The following is a 15,659-nucleotide window of genomic DNA, read 5'->3' on the forward strand; positions in this document are numbered from 1 at the left end:
GTGTGTCGGTTTGATTTGATTTGTACGATTAGACAGGTACTGAAGTGTTCGGCAACCAGCAGTCCACCAAACTAAATCGACTTCTTGATTAAAAAAAAAACTAAATCGACTTAATCATATAATTCTAATAAAGTTTTATAGGAGGTTATCCTTAAATTCTTATTTCATTTCATTTAATGTGATAAATAATTAGGAACTTATATTCATATCTTTAAAAACGATATTTAAATCTCCTTACTCAGTATATTTTCATTTTATTTTTATAGATATCTAAAATACTATTTAGACCTCTAAAGTTTTTCTAAAATGCTCATTATTTACTTTGATGTATCAAATCATACTGTAACGACCCTAAAATTTCGAGCATAAAAACTCAAAATATTAAAGTCATACAACACCAAAACAATCTCAACGAATCGAAATCATTTTAAATGCACAGCGGATCATTACTGAGTTCACAATACAACTCAGACAACCAATTATTACAAACCAAATTGTAAATCAACATTACATAAAATGGAAATGTAATAATCCTCACAATCTCTCACAACTCACAAATAAATCCTCACAAGTTCTCACACACAACCGCAATATAAACCTCACCACACTCAAGATAATGAACAACTTCGAGTCTCCGGAGTCGTCTTTCGATTCTCACTAATCGACACCTGCAGTAGTATCCTCTACACCATCGAATTGGTGCACCGGGATTGTAAACACAAACCCGGTAAGCTTATAGCTCGTATGAGTAAAATGAAAATATAACTCGCATATCAATATATATACGAAAAATCCACAAATCAACAAATATAAATATACTCATGAGTCAATGGACGGCCCATCTGGTTGTTCCAAAAATATATGAAATGAAAGTGCTCATGAGAAATCGGGCAACCCTTCTGGTTACCCAAATACATTTATAATACGGGTACTAATGAACGCTGGTACGCATCTGTTACCCCTCACATAGTACACCGCCGATATTGGGTAGCCACCTGCTACCCAACATCAAAACAATATGAGTACTCATGAGCCGATAACCACATGTTACCTCACATGCAGTACTCCGGCAGACAGACTAGAGCTCTAACTGTATCGTAACTTTCGCCCGGCCAAAGGCTAGGTTCCGACTTGCCAAACACGTACAATAATCTCACATCATATTGTACCAAAAATCGAGTCCGAAGACAATCAACATTTTAACAATCTCTATGTTAAAATCACGTACAATAATCACACCTCATATTGTACAATCAAAATCACAGGTTCTATATATAAATTTCGTCATCAAAATGACATCGTCACGATAAAATCTTAACAGTATATCATATAGCAAAAAATATATATATATATATATATGTACATATTTACCATTTATACAATATATATCTAATCCGCTATATCATATACATGTCATATTTCATAAATACGTTAGAGGACAAAACGTTTAACAAACACCACGAATAAACCACGTACAATAATCTCTCCTCATATTGTACAAATTAAATCACATTCTCAATACTTAATTCTCGTCATCGACATGACATATTCATAAAGGATTCATAACAGTATATAATATAGCAAACTATATATATATGTACTTATTTACCATTTATACAAATATATATATATATATATATATTCCACTATATCATATACATGTCGTTTTTCAATATTTAAAACTCTTGCAAAAATCTTGAAATCACCGCAAGGGTAGATTCGTAATTATGTGAGATTTTACTCACCTATCGACTCGAGCGTAATTCCACAATTTCCGAAGATAATTCCATTTCTTAATTTATCGATCACCTTAAAAGATAAAAAAAGAATTTAGAAACGTTTCGTAAACCTTTAAATGCCGAAACAGTAATAATCGGTTACTGTTCAGCAATTTTCGGTTTTACGAATTTACTGGTAACTGAGTACTATTCACTATGTACTATTCACGTATTTACTATTCATGTATTACTGTACAAATACACATCCAATACATATTTCTGTATGAGTACATGCTGTTTATGTATTTTTTGTATGTATAAATACTATTTAAATGTACGTACTGTCTCAGTAAATAATAATGACTGAATTACCCTTCCAAAATTACTTTTTACATTTACTAAAAGTAATTTACATTTATTATACGCAAATAAAATTTACATTTACCGTACGTAAATCACCTTTTTACATTTACCGTACGTAAAAATAAATTACAAAATTACCCTTCGGAAACACTGTTCACGCGCCATTCGCCGGCGACCGCGCGTGGGGCCCACGCGCCTACTCCGGCACCGGAGCGTATCACGCCACCTCCGTCCCAAAACTCTTCCTCTCCTCCTCCTTCCTACGGTCTCAGACTACTCCTAGGCTAACGCATGCACCCCCACGCGCCGCCTCTAGGCGGCGGTAACCCTCTCCTCCATCAATCTTCGATCTCACTCCAAACACACAAAAATCATCACAACAACCACACAAATCATCCCTAGCATGAATCTCACCTCGATTCGATGGTGGAGAGCTTGCCTTGAGCACGGTGGTGGCGAAGAAGATCGGCGCTGCAACTTGCAGAAACTGTGGCGACGTCGGGGGTCCTCACGGCGGCAAGGCACGGGCTGGCAGGCTGAAGGGTGGCTGCAGAGGTCCTTGCGATGTCGAAGGGCTGGGCGGTGCACGTCACGGCGGCCTAGGGAGGCAGATTGCCGGAGGCGATTTTCTGAGGTGAAGGAGAGAGTTTTCGGGGAGAGAAGAGAGGGATGCGGAGAGAGAGAGAGTTTCCAATTTTGGAAACCCTAGCTGATAAAAATCCATTTATATACTAGTTTCTAAAATCGGAAAACAACTTCTATCGTTAATAACTTTTACGTACAACGTCTGATTAGAATGCGTCACATATCCACGAACTCGTACCGACGAGCCCTACAACTTTCGTGAAGGAAGTTTTTGCAACCGAGCGACGGAATAAAAGTCGATATATACGTTGCGGAAAAGTAACGTTTTTCTAATTAAACGTTCCGAGAACGTTTCCGTTTCTGTTTCGTAAACTCGCAAACAATCAAATTCATTTTAATTGAATTTCAAAACTTATAGAATTCAAATCACACCAAATATTGTTTTGAAAAAAATAGGGTCATTACACATACTACTATCTATTAATTTATTTTCTACTATATTTCAAATTCAATTATTATATACAACTCTAAAAATATATAATAATCACAAAAACTATATTCTCGAATTAATTTGATCACTCTTCAGTTTTCTAAATTCATCATAAATTGGTAAATTATATTTTTCATTCATTGATGATAACATCAACGTATATGAAATATTTTAACATCTAATTAACGAGTTTTGTTCATCAACGTATATGAAATATTTTAACCTCTAATGAACGATTTTTGTTTTTTTGCTCAAATCGAAGTTTATGAGAAATTCTAAATAGTTATATAATTTATATATTAAATCGTCCACATTCAATTTGATGTTTATCAATTACATTAATTTTTTAACTAATGATATTTATCAAAAAAGAAGGTAATTAATTAAATCATTTAATGCAATTTGATATTCCATTTTAGATTGTGTAGAAATTAATATAAAAGATAATTATATACATTTGTATTTTATAATAAATAAGTAAATAATTATTTCATTTTTTGTATTTTTATTGTTATATGTTTTTTTTTGTAATTTTATATGCATTGGCGAAATCAAAACTATCTAGAAAAAAAAGGAAGATTCAAGTGTCATTTTGGGATGTATAAATAGAAGCTCCATAAATAATTATAGTAAAACGAAATTTCATTGAATAGAAAGAATTGAGCTAACACAACTATTACAACAGTCGTGTTATTATAATTAGAAGAATACGTAGTTTGTATGAAATTAGTGATTAATGTTCTAATGCTTTTAAAGTGGATTATTCTTCTTCCTTATCAAAAAAATTAATTGTTTTCATATTCAAGAGAATTAATATAGTAAACGGATTGAAATAAATATCAAAAAACAAGATCAAATCTCCGTTAGTCAAACATTTTGAACTAAATAGAAACTTCATTTTGTGATTGTGGAATGAGTGAAAGAGGGTGAAAGGTAGAATCAAGCTCTTTTTGGACATGGACAGATTAGTGTTTCCATCAGAATGAAATTATGATTCATTTGGTTTCATTTTCGTCATAAATTATGGTAAAATGAAATGACAGTATCACACACTAACAAGAAAGTATGAACAAACAAGCCACATGTTAAAATAAAAAAGAAGAGAGAGAAAAAAACAAGCCACACGTTCTACTTGATTCTGTAAGCTCATCACTGACCAGAGCTCCAGCTGTGTGAGAGAGACTGAGAGATTTGAATCTGCAAGTCTCTCTTTCTTCTCCACTCTAGATTCACCGGAGCAATGTCTGATGAGCCTTCAATCACTCGCTGGACCTTTCCGGTACTCTCTCTCTCTCTCTCTCTCTCTCTCTCTCCCAGAATAAAGATTCTATCTTTAACTCAAAAGTTTGAAACTTTGAGCACCTAGGACAGTAGATAGAACCTGAAATGCAAAACCCAAGTCTCTGAATTTGATTTTGTTTGGCTTCTTTGTTTTTTCTAATCCATGCACCAAGCACAATACAAGCTCAGTAGTGTGCTGAATATTTGATCACCCTTTTATAACTAGATCGAATCTGTTATCTCACTTATCTTTGTGAATTTTGCATAATGAGAATGTGTGATTGCGAATCTTGATCTGATGACTAGGATAGAATCAAGACGTCGTGGATCTGTATCAGCTAAAACTAACATGTACTTCTAGGATTTTAAATTGTTTTATGATGCCAAGTTTGGTAGAAAGAAACTGCCGGAGGAGACGCCGAGTGAGCAGGCAGCCACGAATGGAACTGTGAGCAATGGGGGAACTTCGGGTGCCACAGCGAATGGGAATGGTCATGTGAAAAACCAATCTGACTTGGCCATCTATGAGCGATATCAAAACCAGGTAATGCATTTGGTCTTACCATGTGAGAGAGTTGGTGATTTGGTGGTGGTATTGTTGCTTGGATTTTGTAGTGTCAGCAATTCGGTTTTGTTTGTAAATCATCATCAATACTTATTATTTTCAGGAAGCTGCACAGTCGAATGGAGTTTCATCTGATGCAAATCATGTGATTCCGTATGCTTCTCAGCTTGTTGTACCAGTCTTGTGTTGTATTGTGTTTATAGCTACTTTTTGGTTGCATGAGTCTTAGTTAAGAAAAGTTGGTTTGAGCTTACTGGTTGATATTCAATATATTCAGTCGAGCCCTACTTATACCAAGAATTCAATTGTAAAGAGGTTAAAAAGTTGATTACCATAATTTTCCAGTTTTAGGAGCATAAGTGATATGTAGTTATTTATGCATAAGTGAAACTAGAAATCAAAAAGTACCAGATGGTAATCACTACTTCTTCAATTTGATATGTTCTATTGAAAAGTTTGGCAAATCATGCCAACATCATCGAAACTCGAGCAAATTAATGCATGCATGAAGCTTTTGAGTAATATGGTTTTGCAGCAAATACCTAAGATGCCTTTTTCTATAAGAACGTGCTGAAATTTTATTTTCCCTTTCACAGGAAGTCTTTGCTTCCTGCTTTCGATTCAGCAGAAACACGTTCGTTAGCAGAGAGTTTATGCAGGTAATTTAACATGAAATTTCACACATCACCAAGGATGATATTTACTACCTTTGCTTAGTTTTATTGCATACTTGTTCTCCCAGTGACCAAGGATTATATGGTTATACACTCTTTATCATTCATCATGCATCATGTGTTGTGCAGGGATATAGTTCGTGGTGATCCAGATGTTAAATGGGAAACCATTAAGGGGTTAGAGAATGCTAAACGTTTACTTAAAGAAGCAGTGGTCATGCCGATAAAGTATCCCAAGTAGGTTTGGTTGATGAATACCTCATTAACTACAATTTTCACTTTACTATTACACGTCTTTATCCTTGCATCTGTCTTTTGCTATTTGCTTTCTTTATGTCGTCAAGTTCAAGAGGATCAAATTGTTGTATCTCTAGTTGATCTACTTGTGAAGCATGTTATTAGCATATATTCATACCGTGTGTATGTTTGACTATTTTCATCGACACACGGACCAACAATTTAAAAAAATGTAGGTTTGTTAGTTGGTTGGATTTGGTTTGAGTAAGTCAGTATGGAATCCCAATATGTCTGCTATTAATTTTTCCAGAGTTCCAATTATATTCTGGCGGACTTAGATAAAAAGTTTTAGATCAATATATGTACTTAAAGTACAAATATGCATTTCCCTCTTACACTGAATTGATATTTATGATTTAATGGTGGAGTATCGTAATTAAATCCCATTGTTGATCTAGCATATCCAAGCACATGTTTTGTTTCTAGCACATAATTATTCATATTTTTTTGATCGAATTTTAGAATATGAGATTGTCTTTTTATAATTCGTATAAAATGTTGCAGTATTGTTATGGCTGATATGATCCTTCCTCTTTCTCCAGGTACTTTACTGGTCTTTTATCTCCTTGGAAAGGTATTCTCCTTTTTGGCCCTCCAGGAACAGGAAAGGTGCACAATATTTCCCTTCTGTTGAATGCCTGCTCTTTTTTCATTTTCCAACCTTAAAGCGATATGTTGGACAATGAAGAAATATCTTATTCCTACTCTAACCCTCTTCATTAAGTACGGTTACACTAATTTACTAATTTAATGATGAGCTAACATTAGTCTCCCGTTCGAATCACATCTCTTATGAGCATTTTCGTCATAAAACATTGTAGACTAGATTGCTGTTCCATAAGTGACTAATTTTCAAAGATGAAAATGATTTTGTGATTCTGTTCATGCACCTCGTTTTTATTTTATAACATAATGTTTTGGACACTAAATAAAGCGTCACCTGCTATTGCAGACTATGCTTGCAAAGGCTGTTGCAACAGAGTGCAAGACCACATTTTTCAACATTTCAGCATCATCAGTTGTCAGTAAATGGCGTGGTATGTCAAACTTGAGATATTTTTTGAATGTTTTTGTTGGTCATGGTATTAAAATCAAATGTTTCTGGCAGCAATTTATATCAGGTATGATTCAAGTTTATATCTTAATGAATGGAAGCATATTACAAAGCCTAGGATAGCTAATGTCCCAGAGAAGTGATCAAAGTCAAGGAACCCTTTGGGATGGGTAGCATATTAAACATATATAGTTTAGCTAATTATGAAAGTGACACTTTTTGGTTGAAAATCATGGACGGCTAGTGACATCTTGTATTCTATCTGATGTGTATTGCATTTGTATATTTATCTTAGCTGCTTTTCAATTTCGAAGTTTGTTTGGCGTTCCAGGTGACTCGGAGAAATTAGTAAAAGTATTATTTGAGCTTGCCAGGCACCATGCACCCTCAACTATATTTATTGATGAAATTGATGCAATTATTAGTCAACGTGGTGAAGGACGAAGTGAGCATGAAGCAAGTAGGCGTTTGAAAACAGAGCTTCTGATACAGGTGATGTTTGTTTTTTAAGAGTGCATAATTCATTTCATTTGTACTGTAGCGATTAAAAGTCTATACTTATACTGCTGCAATTTTCATTGCATTTGAATTACATGTTTTTTTTTTACAACTTTTTATCCAGTCCTGGTGTTAATTACATTAAATTTGATCAATCAGTCTTGATTCATTGATATTGAAAGTCACTTGTTTTTTACATGTCAACGGTACTTTGTCAAATATTGATTGGATTTATTAGCTCACAGATGGATGGTTTGATGAAGACAAATGAACTAGTGTTTGTTTTAGCGGCAACAAATCTGCCTTGGGAACTAGATGCAGCTATGCTCCGGCGTCTTGAAAAACGAGTATCCTTGTTTTTTTTAAAAATAAATTATATAGTGTGCAATCATGCATGTTAGCTTTCTACAAACTATAGTGCTAGCTTTAGCATAAATCCTATTTCTATGTTTCATGCATGAGTATTGTGCTATCTGAAAACAGCATTTACATGATCAATTATACTTTGCATTCATTTATTTTATCAATCGAGTTCTCCATTGACCATGTCAAATTAGATACTTGTACCTCTGCCTGAACCTGAAGCACGTAGAGCCATGTTTGAGGAGCTCCTGCCAGTAGAACCTGGTGAGGAGGGGCTTCCTTATGATTTGTTGGTGGATAAGACAGAAGGATATTCTGGTTCTGATATTCGGTTGGTGTGCAAGGAGGCTGCCATGCAGCCCCTGAGACGCCTAATGACACTCCTTGAAGACAAAGAGGAAGTGGTGCCTGAGGAAGGTATGTGGCTTCAATCATATGACCCTTATTATATAAGTGAATTCTGAAGAGTTTTGATATCATTAATTTACTGCAGTCAAAAGGGGGTTTGTTTCAAAATGAGAGTAGAATTGGCTTTGAAGCAACTGAAAATATGCCGCATTGCTGCATACCTCCACCATTATAGTTACTTTTATGTCTAAAATGTCAAGGAATGCAACTTAATGCAACACTCGGAACAAATTCAGTTTTGGACTTTCGGGTTTTCAGTTTAGAATTGATAATTGTATGCATTTACTGGGCTTATCTGAAGTGAAGACATATCTAAATAGTGTGCTTGTTTCCGGATGTTTGCTGTTCTGGTTGCAGAACTGCCTAAGGTTGGGCCAATCAAACATGATGACATTGAGACAGCTTTGAAGAACACAAGGCCATCTGCTCATCTCCAGGCTCATCGTTATGAGCAGTTTAATGCTGAGTACGGCAGTCAAATACTCCAATGACGACACATAGCCAGATTTGTCTTGTTTGGAAAAATGTATTTTTCCTAGTGTTAGAGTGTTGTTATATTATCTGGCCTATTTGCCATCCAGGTATATGAGGAGTATATGATTTACATGAACCTAAATAAAGCTGGCTGTTTCACATGGTTATCGTCTGATGTATGAACAGGTTGACCATGATATCGTCCAGATTTTGGATTAAACAGCAAAAAATATTCCTTTCTCCAATTTGAGATTTTCGTTTCTATTTTAATTTTTATCTGAACTGCTATTTTTCACCTGACCAGTAACATCAATCTGAATATGATTTTTGATCAGTTTGCACCATATTGTTAGATCAGTTCTTAGACTCCTGAGTTTCTGTGCAAATGGCATGCACCAGCTGAAGGTAGAGTTTCATCCCTTTGGGTTGGTTTTCACTCAACCGAAACAGAAAGCTGATACATCTCGCCGAGCACCTGAGATTGGAGTTGTGAAAGGTATCTAGCAAATTTCACATTTCAGTCACTAATGGTGTTGATTGATCCCGAATATCTCACATTCGAGAAGCTCTTCAGTTGCAAACATTTCAACCTATTAGCAGTATAGCTCGCAAAAGAATCAGTAATTCAGTACGCGTTTTGTTCACATAGGATTACAGAAACTTTAGAGAACTTTTGAAAAGAAGCAGTTCTCAACATAATTCAGTGGACATATACGAGATTCAGGGCAGTCGGCTCTGTAAATTTTGAAGTGAGGATTCATCCGCCATGATATGCAGACATCTGATGTCCATTGATGGACCGCAGCAAATGGAACATACGTTAACGCAGCTTAATCATTTGATGTGCTGATGATAGCAACTCCAATGTTTCAAGCATGTACCACAGAGGCACAGATGCATGTCCTGCTTGTACGATAGAAGTGCAGTGAAAATAGGAAACCATATAACCTTGGAAAAGTTTTTAGACAATTCTTTAACTGTAGAATCTTCTTATAATAACGTAAACCGATTCAAACGAAGGGTTCCAACAAAAACTAGTACATAAGTAGGATAAAATATCACTAGGAAACCAACTCATTCAAAGCTAGGGAATTGAATTCACATTTTATTTGAACCCCTTCAGTGGATCGGCTGTCTTTCCAGATCTGGCATCAGTCCATGCTTTGGCAATTGTTCGCTTCATTTCTTCATCTCCTTCATTGTACATATTCTGCAAGTTACGCATACAGATGATACCATTATTAGCCCATCAGTCAGAGATACACGGTTCACATATGCAAGTGCATCCATATATATCATCAACAGATTTGATTACGTATTCTCATCATACAAAACCTCGAAATACATGAACTGACCTTCATCAAGTCCATAATTCCTGCCATAGGATCCTTCTCCTTATCCAGATTCGGTTTCAGCTACAAGATCAACATATGCCTGTGTTAATTCCAATTCTGCTCTTGATATAATTATAGGAACAGACTGAGAAATAAATTACCTTGTCCTCCTTGTAATGCAGATCCAGCCAATGCTCCTTTGAAGCTTTAGTCAATGTGATCACAACCCTTGTAGGCTTAACTAGCACCTTACAGTTCTCTGGCAGAATCTTGTTGTGAAGTTTAGGTATGGCACATCTGTAGTTCTTTCCTTGGACATCATGCAATTTGATATCAAAGGAAGTAGGTTTTATCTCAGTCTCCATTTTCTCCTGATCAACTCCCTCCAAAAATATATATATCTGCGAGAGGAATGAAAAACAATCAAAACAGAATTGCTATAATGACATCAGAAACATATAAGCAATTTAGAAATCAAACTATTAGTGCCTGATTGAGAAGCAGCACAAGTTCTCATGTGAGGATGCAGTGGAATATTGTTTATCCGAGCTGTTTGTTCTCAGAACATGCCAACAGATATCATAAAACTTTATCTAGGCAACAAACACAAAGTAATCACATTACCTTGACTTTATCAGCATCTTGCTCCCAGCTGAATGACCCGAGTGTAACATAATTCAGAGCTGGAGAGGAAGGCATCTTCACTCCAGTAGAAATAGGAGCAGGAATCGGCAAGGTAGGTTTTGGAGCAGCCTCTTTTGACAACTGTGCAATCATCAAACCAGATTAGCTTCTATGAGCAGTTAAGTACTAAGCAGAAACAGATACATCCTCAAGCCCAATTTAACAACCCTAGAGAGGTGTGCTAAAAGTGAATGTGATGAGGGCGGATTTATAAAGACCATACAGTCTTGGTCTTTAAAGAATTTCAATCTTTCAGATGCTGCATTACTAAGGCGTTCAGGAATTATTCAAAGATTAAAGATTCTAATTGTGGTAATTTAAGCTTCACAAACAAAAGTAGCAGGAGCCAATTATTTTACCAACAACATAATATATCAAATTACAATAGTTGATTCATACTTCTTACTATACTTCAAATGAATGTTTTCATCTCTATATATATGTTATATATCCATTCATACATGTAGCTATACAAACATTCAAATAGACTTGGCTGATACATTACACATGATTACAGCTGTTAGTACACCATATTTGTACACAACAGCCATTCACGATGCCAGTCAAACTCTGTCAATGCTCCATTTGAACCAGTGCTAAAAATCTAAGCTTTAACCCGTCTATTATTCCAAGCAAAAACTTTCATCATTCACAGTTACACACAAAATATGACACATTCAAATAAACTCAATTCATGTTCTTCATAAGCAAACGCAACCCTGATCAGTATGATCACTAATAATCAAAGAGCTCCATTGAAACCATAGCAACTGCTTAAAGCACTCCACTTTTCACACATTCAATTGAAAAGAACCCATATCCTACTGAATTCAAACAAACCCAACTTCAAATGACAATCTGGGGTGTGAATTTTTCAACTCTGTATCATCATAAAGTTCGTTTCTTTTTTAAGAAATACAACGAAAACCAGAAGAAACAGAACTGAATTTAACCTTTTCCAAGTTGCTGATTTCGGAGGAGATGAGATTGAGGATACGAGGTCGTTTTGCAATGCTCTGAATATGTCGGAGCTCATCCAGATCCAGCGCCACTTCTTCTGCTGCCATTTTTTTTTTCTGGTTTCTCAAGATTGCTAAACAGAGCGGCTCAGTTGGTTTTTAGATGGGTTTATATATGGTGTTTCTTTTTATGGAAATTGCTAGAACCTTGGGGAAGGAATTGAGAGGGACAAATTGGGGCGTTTTTAATGAAGTTTATATATATTTTAAAAAAAGAGTTTTTTTCACCAATAGTCTCTCAATTCTGGTGTACCTACTAATGTGATACCTCAACTCTTAATCGTACCAATGTGATACCCAGACTCTAGTATTGCTATCATTGAAGTACTTCCGTCAGTTTTTTTTCAACTTCTCCGTCATTTTGGTGACGTGACAAGTACGTGAGGCCCACAAAGAGGTTTAAAAGACAAAATTAACCCCATCTGAGAGAAGCAATGTTTTTCCCGCCCTTTACCTTGAGAAAGACACCCAACAATTCCAATTTTGGCGCCAATTTTCCCTCTCTACTCCTTAATTTGTGTCTCTTATCTAAACTAAAGAATTACCGCCAACCAGTCGACCACAATCTGATAAAACCTAGATCAATCTCATTTTCTATTTTTACCCTAGCACTTGTTAAACTAACAGAATAAATATAGAAATTTATATGAAACATCTCATTTCCACAATCTCATAAGAATATAGAAACACATAACTTAACGAAATTCAAATACATGTGTTAAGTACCATTAGTTGCCACCTTTTATGTTGATCTGCCATGATTTTTTCTTGTAAGAACTAATTGTACTTAAACATGTAGTTGAATTTCGTTAAGTTATGTGTTTCTATATTCTTATGAGATTGTGGAAATGAAATGTTCCATATAAAATTCTATATTTATTCTGTTAGTTTAACAAGTGCTAGGGTAAAAATAGAAAATGAGATTGATCTAGGTTTTATCAGATTGTGGTCGACTAGTTGGCGGTAGTTCTTTAGTTTAGATAAGAGACACAAATTAAGGAGTATGGAGGGAAAATTGGCGCCAAAATTAGAATTGTTGAGTGTCTTTCTCAAGGTAAAGGGCGGGAAAAACATTGCTCCTCTCAGATGGGGTTAATTTTATCTTTTAACCCTCTTTGTGAGCCTCACGTACTTGCCACGTCACCAAGATGACGGAGAAGTTGAAAAAAACTGACGGAAGTACTTCAATGATAGCAATACTAGAGTCTGGGTATCACATTGGTACGATTAAGAATTGAGGTATCACATTGGTAGGTACACCAGAATTGAGGGACGGTTGGTGAAAAAAACTCTTTAAAAAAACACACCGGTATCTGAACTCTTTTGTTAATATTAATGTGGTAGACTTATAAAAATATCAATATATTACCCAAACTCATTATTTGCTATCAACGAGGGGCCGTAGGCTATTTTCCGTCATGAAGCCGTCAATTTGCTCACGTGCGCGACACGTGCCCATTAAAAAAAAGGACATAAGCGTCTGCAAGCGTTAGCGCTCATTGTTTACCATCCATTTGGCACTGCATATTGTTTTCATCGCCTGGGTTTCGATATAAAACAAGCTTCGAGTTCCTCATGTTCCTCACCATTCACTCAAAGATTTTTGCTTTTAGTGCTCTGTTTTCAGTAATCTGCCTTTGCTCTTCTTTGTAGTACACTTCCTTCCGTATTTGCTTTTACCAAAATGGCCTCTTTCATGACCCTAATTCCACCAAATTGCGACTACTAGGTGGAATTTTGGAAGTATCTTGATTACAATTAAAGACGACTCTGACTTGAATGCTTGATCCATATTTGTTATTGTGTTTTCTTCCATTTTTTAATCTCTATTTTAAGAGTATTGATTTTGTTTTGGTAACTGTTTCATTTGTGATCAGTGAGTTGGAATCAATAGATCTTTGAGTACCAGATTTGAGATTCCACATGTCAATAATCTCGGCGACAAGGTGACAAGTCGAATCAATGCAACTTGAAACTTATGGATCACTCAACTATTTGCTGAGGACCGAGGAACATAGTGTTGTAAATCCTGTAACGGATTCCATGCAAACACATTGTGTAAATCCTCGCAGCAACCTGTGCTATTTGTATGAAAATGCCTCAGTTACTTGCTACAAATCAAGGGACTAAAGTCAGGCAGTGATTACTGCGCTTTACCTGCATTACATGTTTGTCGATGCCGTTTGTCAATATATAAACTTGTATGGTTCGATGGCTTCAGAGATGCAATAGTGGATGAAGATAGTACTTGTATATAACTTAAATGTTAATCGGTGTTCCCAAAATATAAACCTATAACATCAATGACTACTGCAATATATAGCTAGACCAATGCTCCTGAGACGGGGAGGCATGAACAGGTTCTGTAGCGTAGTTACTAGTGAAAAGCCCATGCAGTTGCACATGGAAGATCCCACCCAACTAATTTTGAATCTTTCGGTTGTTGCCTCAGCTGCCAATCCTGCAGCATTAACACACAACTTGGTTTAGGGTTCAGTTGAATTCAAAAAACATTGAGTTGAATTAATGTTGAATTCAACGAGGAATCTCCTTGGCAAGCATTTAGAAAATGTAACTTCAAACAGGTTCTAAATTCCAATGCCTGACATCTTAGGGAAGAGTCGATTACTAAAATTGAAAATGAAAATTATGTCATAAGCCCTTGCAAAGAGCATGATATAACAGATCTAGGAGATTAGAGAGGCCACTTAATTTTTGGTTCTCTCCTTTTATTTTCTTCAATCGACTTTTTCCGTACCTTTTTTTCTCTCTCTTCCCAGTGTTGTTAATACTGCATATAACTACAAATAAGATGCATTCATTTGTATTCATATAACTACCTTTCATTCTTCTATCTGCACGCACATTATTAAAATTTCAAATATTTGCACATCCACAGTTTTTTGGTCACCAACAAAAGAAAAAAGAGCAGAGAGTGACACTCACTCTTCTTTATAGTTGCCATGTTGTTACCATTGTCAGAGCCACTACAGAAAGCATATGAATCGCTTCCCAAAGGACAAGCTTCAAAAGATGCATGTCCTAGCTGGGATTGCAAACTTGTTTTTGTAGTTTGGTGCAACAAGTCACTTGAGTAGCATCTGCGGAACACAACTTCTTTTGAACCCTCAGAGTTTTTGGGAAACACCACCTTGATTGATGTTCAGGTCGATGAAAAGATGAGACCTGGCAGTCTTGGTTGCTTCCCTCTTCCTATGAAGTATGAAGCTTTAATCCAGTCGATCCTACTATCATCTATCTTTTTCTTCATATCGTTATGCTTCACTGATCCGTTTTCTTCTGCATGGATCTTGTAGGTGGGCTCTAGTGAAAGACGAAGAAGTTACCAAGAAAATGGTGAACTTCATAGAGCTCAACACCATCCGCATTTCGAGGGATTCACAGCTCCGAGCTGCCAAGATCTTGGAAGTGATAACTAGCACCACTGAAAAAGTTGGCAGCTCAGATTCAGGGGCATCCTTCTTTGAAGTTAGCTACTACCTCTTGGCTAAGAGGTGGCGGCTGCTTCGAGCGGCAGTGAGCAATGGCAACATGTTCAGTCTGCCTGAGTTTTCCCCGGGATATTGCAATAGAAGCCAAGAAGGTGATGCAAATTTGATGAGACAGAGCTTCGTTTGCAGCAGACAATGATGGGCGTTGTTGACTTGTGTTTGGCAAGCAGCGAGTCTGATCCTTCAAGCTCTATTTTCGGTAACGGGGCTCCGGCAACATTTGGCACTGTTGCTTGGCGGGAAGATATGAATTGGGACGCAACTTAGAAATTAGAGTTCGGCTGAGCTTGAGTTTTCTATGAAACGAAAAAAAAAAAAATCTCGGTTGTGAAAAAAGTAC

The 15,659-nt window shown here is 36.1% G+C and overlaps 2 protein-coding genes across 3 annotated transcripts; one reads left to right on the forward strand and one right to left on the reverse strand.

Annotated features, from left to right (window-relative positions):
* The first annotated feature begins 4,251 nt into the window (after positions 1-4,251).
* LOC126788826 (uncharacterized) lies at positions 4,252-8,967 on the forward strand. 2 transcript variants are annotated; one of them, XM_050514839.1, is made up of 11 exons: positions 4,252-4,435; positions 4,799-4,981; positions 5,106-5,155; positions 5,599-5,661; positions 5,806-5,913; positions 6,516-6,582; positions 6,926-7,010; positions 7,359-7,519; positions 7,771-7,872; positions 8,083-8,305; positions 8,654-8,967. In XM_050514839.1, the coding sequence occupies exons 1-11, from the start codon at positions 4,397-4,399 to the stop codon at positions 8,785-8,787; spliced, it is 1,215 nt and encodes a 404-aa protein (XP_050370796.1). In that variant the 5' UTR covers positions 4,252-4,396; the 3' UTR covers positions 8,788-8,967. The 2 variants fall into 2 exon arrangements, with proteins under 2 accessions (XP_050370796.1, XP_050370797.1); XM_050514840.1 differs by having other exon boundaries at positions 4,254-4,435; positions 4,826-4,981.
* A 761-nt stretch (positions 8,968-9,728) lies between these two features.
* Positions 9,729-11,906, reverse strand: LOC126788829 (uncharacterized). The gene is made up of 5 exons (XM_050514843.1): positions 11,742-11,906; positions 10,729-10,869; positions 10,266-10,505; positions 10,126-10,185; positions 9,729-9,980 (listed from the first exon to the last, which is right to left on the reverse strand). Exons 1-5 carry the CDS (start codon positions 11,853-11,855, stop codon positions 9,876-9,878), a joined length of 660 nt encoding a protein of 219 aa, XP_050370800.1. The 5' UTR covers positions 11,856-11,906; the 3' UTR covers positions 9,729-9,875.
* Between the last annotated feature and the right edge of the window lie 3,753 nt (positions 11,907-15,659).

The sequence above is a fragment of the Argentina anserina genome, chromosome 3, assembly GCF_933775445.1.
Source record: "Argentina anserina chromosome 3, drPotAnse1.1, whole genome shotgun sequence".
In the NCBI taxonomy this organism is placed as follows: Eukaryota; Viridiplantae; Streptophyta; class Magnoliopsida; order Rosales; family Rosaceae; genus Argentina; species Argentina anserina.

Bases quoted from the DNA above. Each gene is read 5' to 3' on its own strand.
- LOC126788826 (XM_050514839.1), top strand. From the start codon at position 4,397: ATGTCTGATGAGCCTTCAATCACTCGCTGGACCTTTCCG. The intron at 5,156-5,598 runs GTATGCTTCTCA...TCCCTTTCACAG, and splicing joins GATGCAAATCATGTGATTCC to GAAGTCTTTGCTTCCTGCTT. The intron at 6,583-6,925 runs GTGCACAATATT...CTGCTATTGCAG, and splicing joins GCCCTCCAGGAACAGGAAAG to ACTATGCTTGCAAAGGCTGT.
- LOC126788829 (XM_050514843.1), bottom strand. From the start codon at position 11,855: ATGGCAGCAGAAGAAGTGGCGCTGGATCTGGATGAGCTCCGACATATT. The intron at 10,506-10,728 runs GTAATGTGATTA...TTCCTCTCGCAG, and splicing joins AAGATGCTGATAAAGTCAAG to ATATATATATTTTTGGAGGG. The intron at 10,186-10,265 runs GTAATTTATTTC...TTGATCTTGTAG, and splicing joins TGCATTACAAGGAGGACAAG to CTGAAACCGAATCTGGATAA.